Consider the following 13894-nt stretch of genomic DNA (forward strand, 5'->3'; position numbering starts at 1 on the left):
CTTGCATCAGATTAGGCCACTAGACAGCTACTACTTACTAGTCTGGCACATTTTGCAGACTCTTACATTGAATTATTCTTAAATGTTGTAATTTCCCTTTTTATCAAAGGTTGCTTCAAGAAACAGCTTTGTGAAACTTACCGCAGCTTTTGTTGTAAAAATAATTGAGAATATCAATCATGACATCATCTAAATGTCTTCTATTAAAAAGTCCTAAATGAGGAATTCCTTTTAGAACTCAAGGCTAGGAAAGCTTTTTCTCCTGAAAATCCTTCCTCTTTTCTGATAAGGGTCATCAGCTAGCCTTTGAGCATCAGCCTAGCTCAAAGATGCATGGAGAAAACACTGAAGTTGAAGCCTGGTTATGTTGGCCTTCAATTACACATTTGTATTCTCCTTTCAATTAGTCCTGATTTTTCACAACTATTAGTAGTTTAAATAAAGAATATACACTTTTAGTATCTTCTATGTAGTCACTTGTAAACCTTTTTGATTGAAGCAGTGTATGAATTTTTCACATGTATATATATATACATTAAATATAAAATGGTAAACTTTAAAGGAATATATCTATCTACAATCACATACACAAGCATGTGTGTGGACACATACACATGACATCAGTTTTTCTGTTAAAGATAACATACCTGTTTCATTCAATTAATCTAATAACCCAGTAGGAATCAGGCATTGTAGCCTAGGTGTGGTGGCTGCATCTAGTCTGAGTCCATGAGGACAGGGATACATGTGTTTTGTTCAATCTATCCCAACCCCATTAAGTAATACCTGGCACCCAATAAATATGTTGAATAACGAATAGCTGCTAAGTGCTATGGATGCACCTAGGAAGGAATGTATAATTCACTGTGAAGCCATGAAAAAAGCCTTCACGGAGCCCCAAAAACTGAGAGATAAGATGTGTGAATGCCTTGGAGTCAGGCACGGTGGTATGTGCCTGTAATCCCAGCTACTTGGGAGGCTGAGGCAGGAGGATCACATGAGCCCAGGAAGACCAGCCTGGGCAACACAGCCAAGAACCCATCTCTAAAAAATAATAAATAAATAAAAATAAATGCCTTGGTAATACTAAAGATAGAATCCATAAGTTGGTCTGTACATGACACTCCCCAGGCATCCGAGGTGATCTTAGGTTATCGTTCTCTGTGTATTCCAAGCACCTTCTGTTCAGATACTGCTACTTAAACATATGCTGAGGTACCAAATAGCAGAACATTCATACAGAAAATGGCATAGAGAAAAAAGCAAACGCAATGAATCTTAAAACAGGAGCGATTTCACCTTAACTGGCAAATATAGCAATTTATAATATAACTTAATTATTGTGTTTATTCAGAATCCAATGCAGAGTCGCTGAGATAATACATTACTTAGCCCTCTTAAATTGTGGTAAAATACAAATAACTTTAAATTGCCATTTTAATCATATTTAAGTATCCAATTCAGTGGCATTAAGTTCATTGATAATGTTGTGCAACACCACCACTGTCCATCTCCAGAACGCCACAAAAATCATTCCAAACAGAAATGCTGTATCCATTAAATAACTCCCCTGTCCTCCCAACTCTACCCTTGGTAACATCTATTTTTGTTTCCATCTTTATGAATTTGCCTATTCAGGTAAATGGAATCGTACAGCATTTGGTCTTTTGTCTGGCTTATTTTACTTTGTATAACGTTTTCAAGGTTCATTCATGTAAGATATATCAGAATTTTATTTCTTTTTAAGGCTGAATAATGTTCCAAAGTATGTTTATACCATATTCTATTTTTCCATTTCATCTGCTGATGGCCATTTGGGTTGTTTTCACCTCTAGTCTCTTGTGAATAATGATGCACCATTAGTGTACAAATACTGTTTGTGTCCCTGCTTTTGGGTATATACCTAGAAGTAGAATTGCTGGATCATATGGTGATTCTACTTAATTTTTTGAAGAACTGCCTGTTTGCTACAGTGGTTTTGCCATTTGACATTCCCACAAGGGCTCCAGTTTCTCCACATCCTTAGCAACATTTGTTATTTTCTGTTTTTGTCTTATTTTTTATGAAAGCCCTCCTAATTAATAAATTATAATGAAGCATCTTGTCTAATTGTGATTTTGACTTACATTTTCATCATAACTAGTGAGGCTGAGCATGAGCTCAGCATCTTATGAGCTTATTGGCCATTTGTGTATCTTCTTTTGAGAAATATCTATTCTTTTGCCCAATTTTGAATTTTGTGGTTGAGTTTTAGAAATTGTTTTTTTTTTTTTTTTTTTTTTTTTTTTTAAGAGACAGGGTCTCACTGTCACCCAGGCTGGAGTGCAGTGACATGATCATAGCTCGCTGCAGCCTCAGACACCTGGACTCAAGTTATTCTCTTGCCTCTGCCTCCCTAGTAGTTGAGACAAGTGTGTACCATCACATCCAGCTACTTACAAAACAAATTTGTAGAGACAGGGTCTTGCCATGTTGCCCAGGCTGGTCTCTAACTCCTGTCCGCAAGCAATACTCTGGCCTCAGCCTCCCAAAGTGTTAGGGTTACAGGTGTGAGCTGCCACACCCAGGCAGGATTCCTTTATGTATCCTGGATATTAATCCCCTATCAGTTATATGCTTTGCAAATATTTTCTCCCACTTTAAGGGTGTCTTTTCACTCTGTTGATAGTGTCCTTTGATGCACAAAAATTTTAAATTTTTATGAAGTCCAATTATTTTTGCTTGTTGCCTTGCTTTTGGTATCAGATCTAAAAAATCATTACCAAATCCAATGTCATCCAATGTTTACTTCTAAAAGTTTTATAGTTTTAGCTTTTATGTTCAAGTCTTTGTTCCATTTTGAATTTTTGTACATAGTGTTAGAAGGCGAGAGTCCAACTTCGTTCTTTTGCATGTGAATATCAGTTTTTCCAGCACCATTTGTTGAAAAGACTGCTTTTTCCCAATTGAATGGCCCTATCACCCTTGTTGAAAGTCATCTGGCCATATGCGAGGGTTTATTTCTGTGCTCTTTAGTCTATTTCCAACAGGTTTTGACTGCTAATAAAAGCAAATCAGAATATTGTTAAAATTAAATATCGCTACCTTCAGAAAATTACAGAGATAATATTCCTGGGATTACCAGAGGTGGTTAACATGTAGTAACCTTCCAAACCAAAATATGGTTTAATCCAGTATCGCAATGATATCATGTGACAATGTTAGACTATTCGTAGTAAAATGAAAAGAAAATGCAGTAGCATATGCCTGTAATCCCAGTACATTGGGAGGCCAAGGAGTATTGCTTGAGCTCAGGAGTTCGAGACCAACCTGGGCAATGTGGCAAAACCTCATTTCTACAAAAATACAAAAATTAGCTGGGTGTGGTGGTGTACGCCTCTAGTTCGAGCTACTCAGGGCCCTGAGGTGGGAGGATTATTTGAGCCCAGGAGGTTAAGGCTGCAAGTGAGCTGTAATCATGCCACTGCACTCCAGCCTGGGCGAGAGTGAAACCCTGCCTCAAAAATTTAAAAAAAAAAAAAAAAAAAAAAGGAAAAAAATTACGCATCTTATTATTTTCGAAGAATATCTCTATTTCAAATCATGTTGTTGATCTTATTTGTTAGAAAGATAGAATATGTTCTTTGTTTATGAAAATAAATACAAGACTGCCTACGGATAATTTTTAGCTGAACCCAAAGCAAGACATTGTTCGCAAATGTTTTCATATGATTTTATCATGAACACAGTTTTGGAATCTGAATACTTAACTAAGAAATCTGATTGTGATCTATTTCCAAATATTTAATTTGTATTGCTTTTTGACAAACTTTTGTATATGGTTCCTGTGGACATGAATAAAGCATTTCCAACTATGTTGTATTTAACATTTTTCCTTTCCCATCCTCTAATCCGCATTAACACTCTCTACAACATAAGACACAGCAAAACAAACAATTGTGGTTTAGCTCATCAAGATGCCCTCTTTCTGCTTGAGCTGCGGTACACAGTACTGTATATACAAAGAAAATATTCCCTACTATTCACCTCTTAGGACCTATCTCTTCACTCCAGATTTAAAATCATAGTGTTTGGAGAAAAGCCACGAATTAGAAACTCAATGTTTTATGATGATGAAAAGGTAAATATTTTAAGATACAGCATTAGTGAAACTTAATACCTACATATAATTGGTTATGAAGGAGTAATAGAATAAGAACTAAGCATCTTGACCTATATGTAAAAATCAATTTGACATCTCAGGTAATGCAATTAATAGTATCTGTTCACTGTGCTTTTACTTCTAAAATCCTAGCATAAAAGTAGTTAGGCTGTTATAATGATATTTACATTACCACTTTTCTGCAAAAACCCTGGCTCCTTTTACCTCTCTCCTTTATACTTATCCAACACTATCCTAATCCTGGTTAAGTCTAAATATCCCTTCCTAGAAACTTGCTGCTAGTAGCTGAAGATGGTCAAAACCCACAATCATGCTGATGGATTTCAATATATAGTCTGTGATCTCAATTATGCCTGACAATCCTTTTACAGTTTTCTAACACATTTGCTCTTCTACTTTTCAAGACAACAATTTTCTCATCTGTAGCAATTTATACGTTTCCTAAGACTTTTAATAAGCTATCTCATATTATCTTCTAGGAAGGTAGGGTGGAAGGTAATATTTATTATATAGCCCAGGAGACTGAGTCACAGAGGCTAAGACATGTGGTGGCAGCACCAGGCTACCCTCAGAGAAAGGAGTTTCCTATCACTGGAAGTATAAAAGCTCAGTCAGGGATGTTATGAAGAAGATTCAGGTACTCTATGGGAGGTTGGTCCCCTTCTCCTCCTGTCCTTTTAATTTCCCTCTCTCCCCTCCAGCATGAAAGTGTGATAAAGTCTCCTAAAGACACAAACAAAGCCCATCTTGACCCTTCCCAGTCTATGACTTCACTTTCTCTTTCCTCTTCCATGTATTACTAAGTTTTTTTCAGAGAGGTTTTTACTCACTGTCTCAACTTCCTTGACTTCCATTTCCCTCTTTCCTAGACAGTGGCTTTTGTTACCACTGTTACGCTGAATCTGCTTTTGCTAAGACCATCTTGTAGTTGTCAAAGCCAATGGACACTTTTCATTTTTTCCCTTTCCTGATACCTATAGCATTTAACATTGTTGGCTGGCTGCTGGGTCTCTCTGAAACTTTCTTCTTCCAGGACACTATCCTTTTTTGGATCTGTAACTCTACTTCTCATTCTCATTCAAACCCTGTCTGTTCCTGACATGTTGGTTTCTCCCAAAGTTCTATCCTCACCCCCCTTCCTTGTTGTTCTCATCCACACCTGTGGCTTTCTCTATCTCATACATGCCATGTTCCAAAACATCTATAGCTCAGTCTTTCTCTTCCTGAGCTCCAGATCCTTATGTCTCACTCCCTATTAATTATGCCAGTTTAGAAAACTATCAAACTGGCTTTTAAGACAAATTAAAATCAAATTGACTATTTATTCCTTACCCAGTGACTTTTGGCCATAAAACATAGTATTAATTATAGATACTAACTGTACTGCAGTTCTAGATCTCAACTATCAAAACTGAAAAAAAAAAAAACACAACGAACATCTAAAAGTCAACAGTATTTCATATACTTGAAAGTCCACAATTTATACAAGCACTTTCATTCTAGCTTTGTAAATTTAGATAACAATTTAGTTAAAATTACACACTGTAATGGAACAAGGGTTTCTATTTCCCTATCCTGATTTTGTTATGATTACTGAAGTCAAATAATTTGATATGACATGATTATAATGCAGTAAAATTTGTTGATAAGTCTTACCTGGAATTAAAAAATATTTAAAAATTAAAGGAAACTTAGAAAAAATAAAAAGCATTATTTTTTGTTCTAACAAAATTTATTATGCAGTAATTACAAAGGTTAAAGACTCTTCCATCTCAAATAAAAATAACAGTTATAATTACACACATCATATAGTACCTTATAGAATGATTCCAATAAATATCACAGGAAATACAGTGCATTTTCAAACTGGAGAGACAAAGACTTTCTCATTCACAGTGTTTGACATAGGAAAGCCTATTTACATATCAATCTGTATAAAGTCATGCTCTCAGTAACAGTCCACACAGGGCTGTGCCAACACAATTCTTTCAGAATGTGAAGTACCGGGCAAACCACTCCTGGCGCTGAGGATCTGGAGAAGCCACTGGAGAAGCTTCACTCTGAGCAGGACTGAATTCATAAAAAGACAGACATGTAACTCAGCATTAAGTCATTGTGCAAAATGAAGGCAAAAGCACATAAAACATCAGCATAGATTACCACAACAGCTTCCCCATGTTGTAAGTCGTATTTTAAAGATTTGCTACTCCCTCTACACTAGAATCGGTTCTCCACTCCATGAGAGCATAAGAGTGCATCAGCAGCTCAAATGAAGTCAGTTCAGGAGGAGCCACATCACAACAATCACAAAAAACAAAAAACAACTGCAAAAATGTCACCTTCTTTGAATAAAAAATTCAGTAAGAATTGTGGGAAATAAGAGAGAATAAAATAATGATCCTCTCTTTCAGCACCTTTTCTCTTTTAGTTGATTTTACAGATGTGTCCTTAAATATAACTAAAGTAACTAGTATTTTTTTTTACTACATGCATTTTCTATTAAATTTTCATTTCATCATTCCCTATGCAAATACTCCAGGAAAGGGAGTACATTAAAAATATAATTTCCCCCCATCATTGATGTTATATAGTTTATACTTATCTTAATTCTAACTAAAGATTCTTTGGGCTACTTAAGAAAACAAAAGAATCCCTACCGTCTTTGGGGAAAATTACAAGGCACGCAACAATGTGTAATGGAAATTCCAGTAGTCATGTTCCTTGAGCTCATGCACATGCATCTTATTGATACCTGAACATACCCATGCACAAGGGAAAATAAGCAACACAAAATATTTAGCAGGAGACAAATTCAGAGGTGTATTTGACTAATTTTCATTCTTGCTATTTTTTTTTTTTTGTTAATCATTAACTATGTCATTAATCACTTAGCCTAAAAAAACCTGTCTACTTGTAAGACTATCACTAGTGACGCTGCTAAGGTTTAGTAAGAATAAGAAAAAAAAGTAAAGCAGCAAAAAATCAGTAATAGTAAGATAAGCATAAAACAACAGTACTTTCTGACTTTATCTAATGGCTAAATTTCTAATGAAATTTGCATTTCATTCAAAATTTGCTAATACATTTAATCAACAACTGCAAGGTAACTTAAAATGGAATGGAAATTTTAAAAATTATTTATTTCTTCTAAATTTAGTTTTTGCATAAGTATATTTAAGTTCCCAGAGTTTGTGTATGTTTTTATTTTGACAATAAGCATATATATATATTTATAAATAATCCTGGCAAACAAGGGAAAAAATAAACATATATAAAAAATGAAAACCACTTAGTAAACAAAAAATTATTTTAAAGTTCTACAATAAGGATGAATTGTTAATTTAAAAATTGGTGACAACACTAAAAATAAAGTAATCGTGCATAATATTAAAATTCTAACCATATAAATCACATTAACACCTCTTCAAGTACTTAGAAAATTGACTGATGACCAGAAATTAGAAAAAAAATTTTAACACAGTCAAAAAGAAGTTCTCTAGAGAGGTGATAAATATACTTTGAAGAAAATATTTCATAGTAAGTTTTCTTAGGTTGTTCTTAAAGTAGTGATTTCTGCAATGTAAGAAGGTAAATTTCTCAAGTTAAAAAAGAAAAGAAAAAAACATTGGTGAGACGGGTCTCACCTCAAAAATGTCTTGGGCCCTTTAGGTGGCACTGGCTGTGGAAGTGGTTTGCTGCTGCTGAACTCAATATCGTGGACTGGAGAATTAGGAATGGGATCCAGGCGGTTAGGATGTCCATTGCCCACTCCACCAGATTCCAGAGCACTTAGATTGGGAACACTCACAAACCTGTTTGTTGGTGATTTATCATTCTTCTTCTTTTGCTGCATTAAAAATAATACATGTGAGGATAGTCCCTGCATGAGGACAAATGAGAAAATAGGAATGGTAGAAGATAGAAATTTGGCATGGGAAAATTTTGGAAGCTTTATGTTAAATTAAGATGTTAATTAACCAGTGTTACCCAAACTGTGGTCTGGGAATCCTTGGAGGTAATTTTTTATCTACATGGAATCCTCAAAGACAGACATGCTACCAGGACAGAAAGAATGAGGAAGAAACATTCAGGAGTCATTCACGAGGAATGGGAGAGAAGGTAAAAAGAGTGCCAAGGGGTAAAGAATACCCTTTTGGGAAGAAAAGAGGAAAAGGGTTGGGGGAGAAAGCAAGTCTTGCAGATAGAAGGTTAAATGGATTTAGGCTAAAATTAGGAGAAGGGGTGAAGTTAAACATAATTTTAAAAGAGAGGTCCATGAAATTTAGCCATCTGTCAAAGGGAGGCAGTTCTTGCCTGGAAAAAAGAAAGGAATGAGAAAATGCTTGGCAATGTAGTTTGAAACAAATTGCACATTTCTACTAAAGACCTAAAGCTGACTTAGAGAAATAATCTGGTTTTAAATTCACTGTGATATCTATCTTTCTGAAGAGGGAAAGTTTTATTTTCATAATTAAGTCTAATTTCCATATTAATTGGCAGTATCATTAATTGGCTCATATTTTTTAAAATTTAAAGGTTACAAAACAATAGTAATCAGCTGATTTTTAAATGTGACTTTAAAATTAACAGATAAAAAGACAAATTCCACTGTAGATTATCAAAATCTATCAGCTTGCAATTCACGAACTTTAGTCTCAAAGTATTTTATTCACATCTCTAGAATCAATGATCATCATATTGCTATGAGAAATAAAAATTAACATGTTGTTAGATATTTAGAATATTCTCATCTTTTACTAATTAGGTGTATACTAATTAAATTTGTAAGTTTTTTTGGAAAATAACTCGAGTTTGGGAAAAATGCAATTAATATACAAGATGGAACTTTTATTTATATTTATCTTATTGTCTAAACATTTTCTTCTGTCATATTCTGTGACTTGTAGAGTCTCTGACAAAAATCTTATTTTAGCATAACCAGAAAAAGAAAATAATAATAATAGCTTCTTCAGAACTATTTGTGAAAACAAAAGTCACTATTAGGAGTCAAAAGTAGTTTGAAAGTTCTTACAAAGATGTATCTTTTGCATTTTCTTATTCTAGTCACCAGAGGGCATAATTAAACCTACTTAAGGTTTCTATTTTAAGAAATCAAAAGAACACTGGTAAAGTTCTACAGTAATCATTTTGCAGCCAAAAAATTTAATTCCAATAAAATAAATAAAAGGAGTATTTTTAGTATATCTTTTTCCACAAACCTCATAATCTTGCTTTATAATTAAAATATTATTTAACCCTAAATTATGAATTTAAAAACTAAAACTAATTATAATTATTCATTCACCAATTATTCACTCAGAGCTTTCTATCTGCCAGGCAGTATTTCAGACTCTGAGATACAGCTACATGCCTCTCCAGTCATTCTATTTTAGAAAACATTCAAGTTTAAAGTTTGGAACACGTTAACTTGTAAAGGAAGGATAGATTCAGTGTTCTTAACAGAGAAGTTTTACGAGCTGTGAAAGGAAAGGAAAATTTCTGGGTAAAGGCCTAATAAAAATTAGGCATGACGTGAAACTTAAAATCTGAATTTGAAAAACAGCTTTGGAACTATCACTTTTGTTTATTCTACTATTGATTTCTGCCATAAGATTCATAATTCCTATGAAGTCAATATATATATGTATATACATAATCATTTATTCTTTATTACTTGCTTTATTCACAGAATAATTTGTGGTGGCTTATAGGGAATGTGATGAAAATTTGCAACTGAACAAATTATTTACTGAATACCTACTATACCCAAAACATGATTGGAGCCATGGGAAGCTAGGGTACAAAGATTTATAAGACTTGGTCATGTCTATTTCAAGGCTCTTCTATTTGTCCCAAGAAAGTAACACGTATCAAAATAAGTCATATTCAATTTTAATTGTTAAGAACAGTCAGAAAGCCGGGCAAAGTGGCATACACCTGTAATCCCATCCACTCGGGAGCTGGAAGCAGGAGGATCGCTTGAGCCCAAGAGTTTGAGACTAGCCTGAGCAACATAGTGAGATGCCATCTCCAAAACAAAAACAAAAAAACAAACCAAACTAAAAAGAACAGTCAGAAGGCTGAGAGAAGTAAAGTCCTTCTCTGATGATTGGTAGGCAACAAAATACATATCCAACCCAAGGTCCATTAAGATGTTAGGCCTTAAACCAGCAACAGCTGTTGGGTATCCAGGGCTGGAGTCTCTTTCTGGACCATAAGCAGAAGATTGTGAGCAATAAGAAAACGACAAGAAATACTCTTAAGAAGAGTCAGAAGGTTAGTTTTCTTTAGAAATATGTAAAAAAGGTAGAACCAAGTTTTATAATATTGGTAAAATATATTTAAAGGAATATGAGTATTACTCAGTTTCATTCTGAAAATGAACATACAAATAATTCATAAGTTTTAGGGCTAGATTATTAAATAGAAGAAAACATTTTTTGGGAGCTTTATCCAACTATGCTGCTCCAAATATTTTCATCAAATTTTTAACCAACTTTTAAACCACATTGCTATTCTACAGTGTTTACGGCACATACCTTAGCCAATGGATTAATAACACCAACAGTAGGACTTGAGTTAAACACTTTGTTGAAGTTAGTTTCTCGATTGACTAATTCCAGCTGATAAAACTTATTATCCTCCTATGCAAAAGAATTATAAACATCTTTTAAATATTTTCTATGGAATTTTTAAAAACATAAATGTATAAATGCCATTTCATTTAAAATTTAATATAAAACCTGAATGAAGATTTATGTACTTTGTTTAAAGAGTTCTAGACCTGATTGCTGCTGTCTTAAGGAATGTTGGGGGGTAAGTTTTCAACACCTTTTAAACCCTATACCCAAGCACTTGACCCTTTTCCTTCAAGAGTGGACCTAAATGGTTTATTTGGTCCCAGCTCTGTTTCACAGGGCTATGCAGTTTGGGTAGATTTAACTTACATTAATGGGGCTCTGGGCATGACTGAATTATTTCCACAGATAAGGATGACACTACATCATTAATCTTTATTTCTATTTCTTTTTATAGGCGTTTTTCGCCATACCCAGCAATTTTTTTTTTTTTTTTTTTTTTTTTTTTTTTTTGGTGTGTGTAGAGGTAGGGTCTCAGTACGTCACCCAGGTTGGACTCAAACTCCTAGCCTTAAGCAATCCTCCGGCTTCAGCCTCCCAAAGTTTTGGGATTATAAGCATGAGCCATCATATCTGGCCTCATTATTCTTCAGTACTATAAATAGATTCGACTGCATCTAATCTGATATATTAATCTATGATAGCAATGGTAATCAAAGAACAGGGAAAAAGTGAAGGCCCATATAGAGATAAAACCTTTACCTTCAGCTTTACCAACAAGATGTGCTAATTAAGTAAGCAGAATATGGGAAGGCCATAAGTAAACACAACAGTGTGTGGGAGAATGCAGGGCTGTGCTCTAGCAGAACTAGATTCTAGTGAAATCTAGTAGAATTCTTTATGCTTCTCTTAGTCACCACTGTCATTCAAATCATTAATCTCGACCTATGTGCCTCACAGTCCATGGAATTAGGCTGTTGTGGAAGGTGTATGGAACAACCCTTGGCTAAAATCTTGGCTCTTCCCTGGTGAGCTGTGTTGCTTTGGAAAGTTGCTTTACTGTATTTGCTGTGAGGATAAAATACAATTATAATATCTCCTCAGTAAGAACTGGGAATTAATAGCTATTTATATGGAACACAGTTTCAATACATTTACTATGCTTGCTGATTTTATGTATGAAATATAATGTGCCATGAGTCTGCTGCTATCAGATGGAGAAATCTATAAGGCCTGTGCTCATGTTCACAATATGTAGAAAATTGGGTGGTTGGTGGATTGAAGCAGCACACACTCATCTCTCCAAAGCCTGCTCCTGGATTCTACCTGTGATCCCCAAGGTACTACCTATTGCTTTCAGCAGGAACCTCTAGTCTCAGACAACAAGCTGCATCTCTTAAATGCAAACAGAGATGCATTGAGGAAAAAGGACTTCAGAAATACATGTTGCTCTTATGCTCTTTTTGCATGCTAAAGTCCAAAGTCTTCAGCTGAAGATATGAACCGTTAAAGAGTATATTCATTGTTAAATCTGTGCTTTTTTAGCTGATAAACTTCAGAGTCATTAAGAACCCAGTGTTACTGACTTTCCAAGAGAGAACCTAGCATTACTGACCTTCCAGGAGAAAGCATGCAACTTTTCTGAGGCTAGACTATGGAACACTTTTTCTATAGAGTAAAAATTCTGGATTAGTGTTTGCTAGGACACATTTTAGGAAATCAATATGCTCAACTTGTTAGTGTACAATACAGGCTAATGCATGAATGTGCTGGCTTTTCTTTGCTAGCCAAGCCTAATTCTACATGTGTGACACATATACATACACACACTTCAATGGTATATTAATTGTATACTGGCAGTGACATATTATTAAACATTCAATAGGTATCAAAAAGACTTTCTTTTTAAAAATATGAAAGACATACAATTCCCTTCCTCTAATGCCGAATTTAAATTTAAAAAATTACTTTATATTTATTCATAAAAATTCAATAAACTTTCAATCACAATGCACATCTTCTGTGTTTTCTATTTTCAGTTAGCATTACTTAAAAAGACTGTCCCATATTTTCCCAATCAATATCTATTGATTACTAACATGGTTAGACTAAAACCAAAATATCTTACAATTAGTTTCTTTATGATCTGGTCTCTTTCTGTAAGCATGGCTTTTAATTCTGTAATCATCTGTATATCTTCTGGTTTTGATTCTCTCATTAGATATTTTTCTTCCATTTCTTCTAATCTGAAAACATGAAAGACTTTAGCTCATTGATATCACTCAGATACATTCTTCTGTAATACCTACATTAAAAAAATTAGTCTAGTTGAACACACACAAAAATCTGAAACAAAACTTCTTTTTTCCTTAAAACTTTTAAGCATAATGACATGACTGCTGCAAGAGCAGTAGTTACATTAAAGGCTTTAAAGGGTAGATGGTACTATGAAAGGCTTTGCAGGTTATTTTCTGAAGAAGTCACTCATTTTAAGTCATTCCAGAGTATTTGGAGAAGAGGTGAGGAGTATTTGGAGATAAGCTCTGCAGAAGAAATTATATGTTGAATGATACTAACCTGACAAATACAGGTTTGACACTAGAAAGGCAGGCTTACTATTACAACTGCTTATCTCAATACAATATTGTGTGATAACACAAGGCTTGGTAACATATAAAAAGGACAAGAAACAAATACAGATGAAAGAAAAACAAAGGACACACATGTATGACATCATTTTTTCCTGGTTTATAGAAGATAAGGTTTAAAATTCTATATTATCAGCCAGTACATACAAACTGAAAAAAAGGTTCATCAGGTAAGAGAAAAATTATGTGCCCTTCTAAGCCTATTCTGTACTGAATGATATGAGGTGGTAATAGGCCTGAATGCCCTGATCACTAAAATAGAGGCCACTTTTTATAAGCAGGTGACATATCCTGCTGAGTCTAAGAATATAGGATGGGGCAGACTGAAGACAATACAAATGGAAACTGTTGGCTTAGTTTCAGAAAAACCACTTTCAATTTCAGAAAATGCAAATAATTAGAACTATTTAAAAAATCTTATTGTTTTCAGGATATAAAGGATAGAACTTAAACAGAATTTCAATAACATTATTCAATAGAATTATGGTTAATAAAGATTCTTAGAA

At 34.3% G+C, this 13894-nt stretch overlaps 1 protein-coding gene across 3 annotated transcripts in view; it reads right to left on the minus strand.

Annotated features, from left to right (window-relative positions):
- Positions 1-5882: 5882 nt before the first annotated feature.
- The window catches only part of FAM184A (family with sequence similarity 184 member A), a 131371-nt gene continuing 123359 nt past the window's right edge, over positions 5883-13894 (minus strand). The window contains exons 15-19 of one of the 3 annotated variants that reach the window (XR_004056731.1): positions 12869-12986; positions 10702-10806; positions 7807-8009; positions 6820-6914; positions 5883-6232 (exon numbers count right to left, since the gene is read on the minus strand). Coding sequence is in view for 2 of the 3 variants with exons in the window: in XM_010353249.2 (XP_010351551.1) it covers positions 6151-6232; positions 7807-8009; positions 10702-10806; positions 12869-12986 (508 nt within the window). In the remaining variant the exon portion in view is untranslated. Of the gene's footprint in view, positions 6915-7806; positions 8010-10701; positions 10807-12868; positions 12987-13894 lie in introns of all 3 variants that reach the window. The other 2 variants (XM_010353249.2, XM_030928358.1) reach the window with 2 other exon arrangements.

This window comes from Rhinopithecus roxellana, chromosome 4 (assembly GCF_007565055.1).
Source record: "Rhinopithecus roxellana isolate Shanxi Qingling chromosome 4, ASM756505v1, whole genome shotgun sequence".
NCBI lineage: Eukaryota > Metazoa > Chordata > Mammalia > Primates > Cercopithecidae > Rhinopithecus > Rhinopithecus roxellana.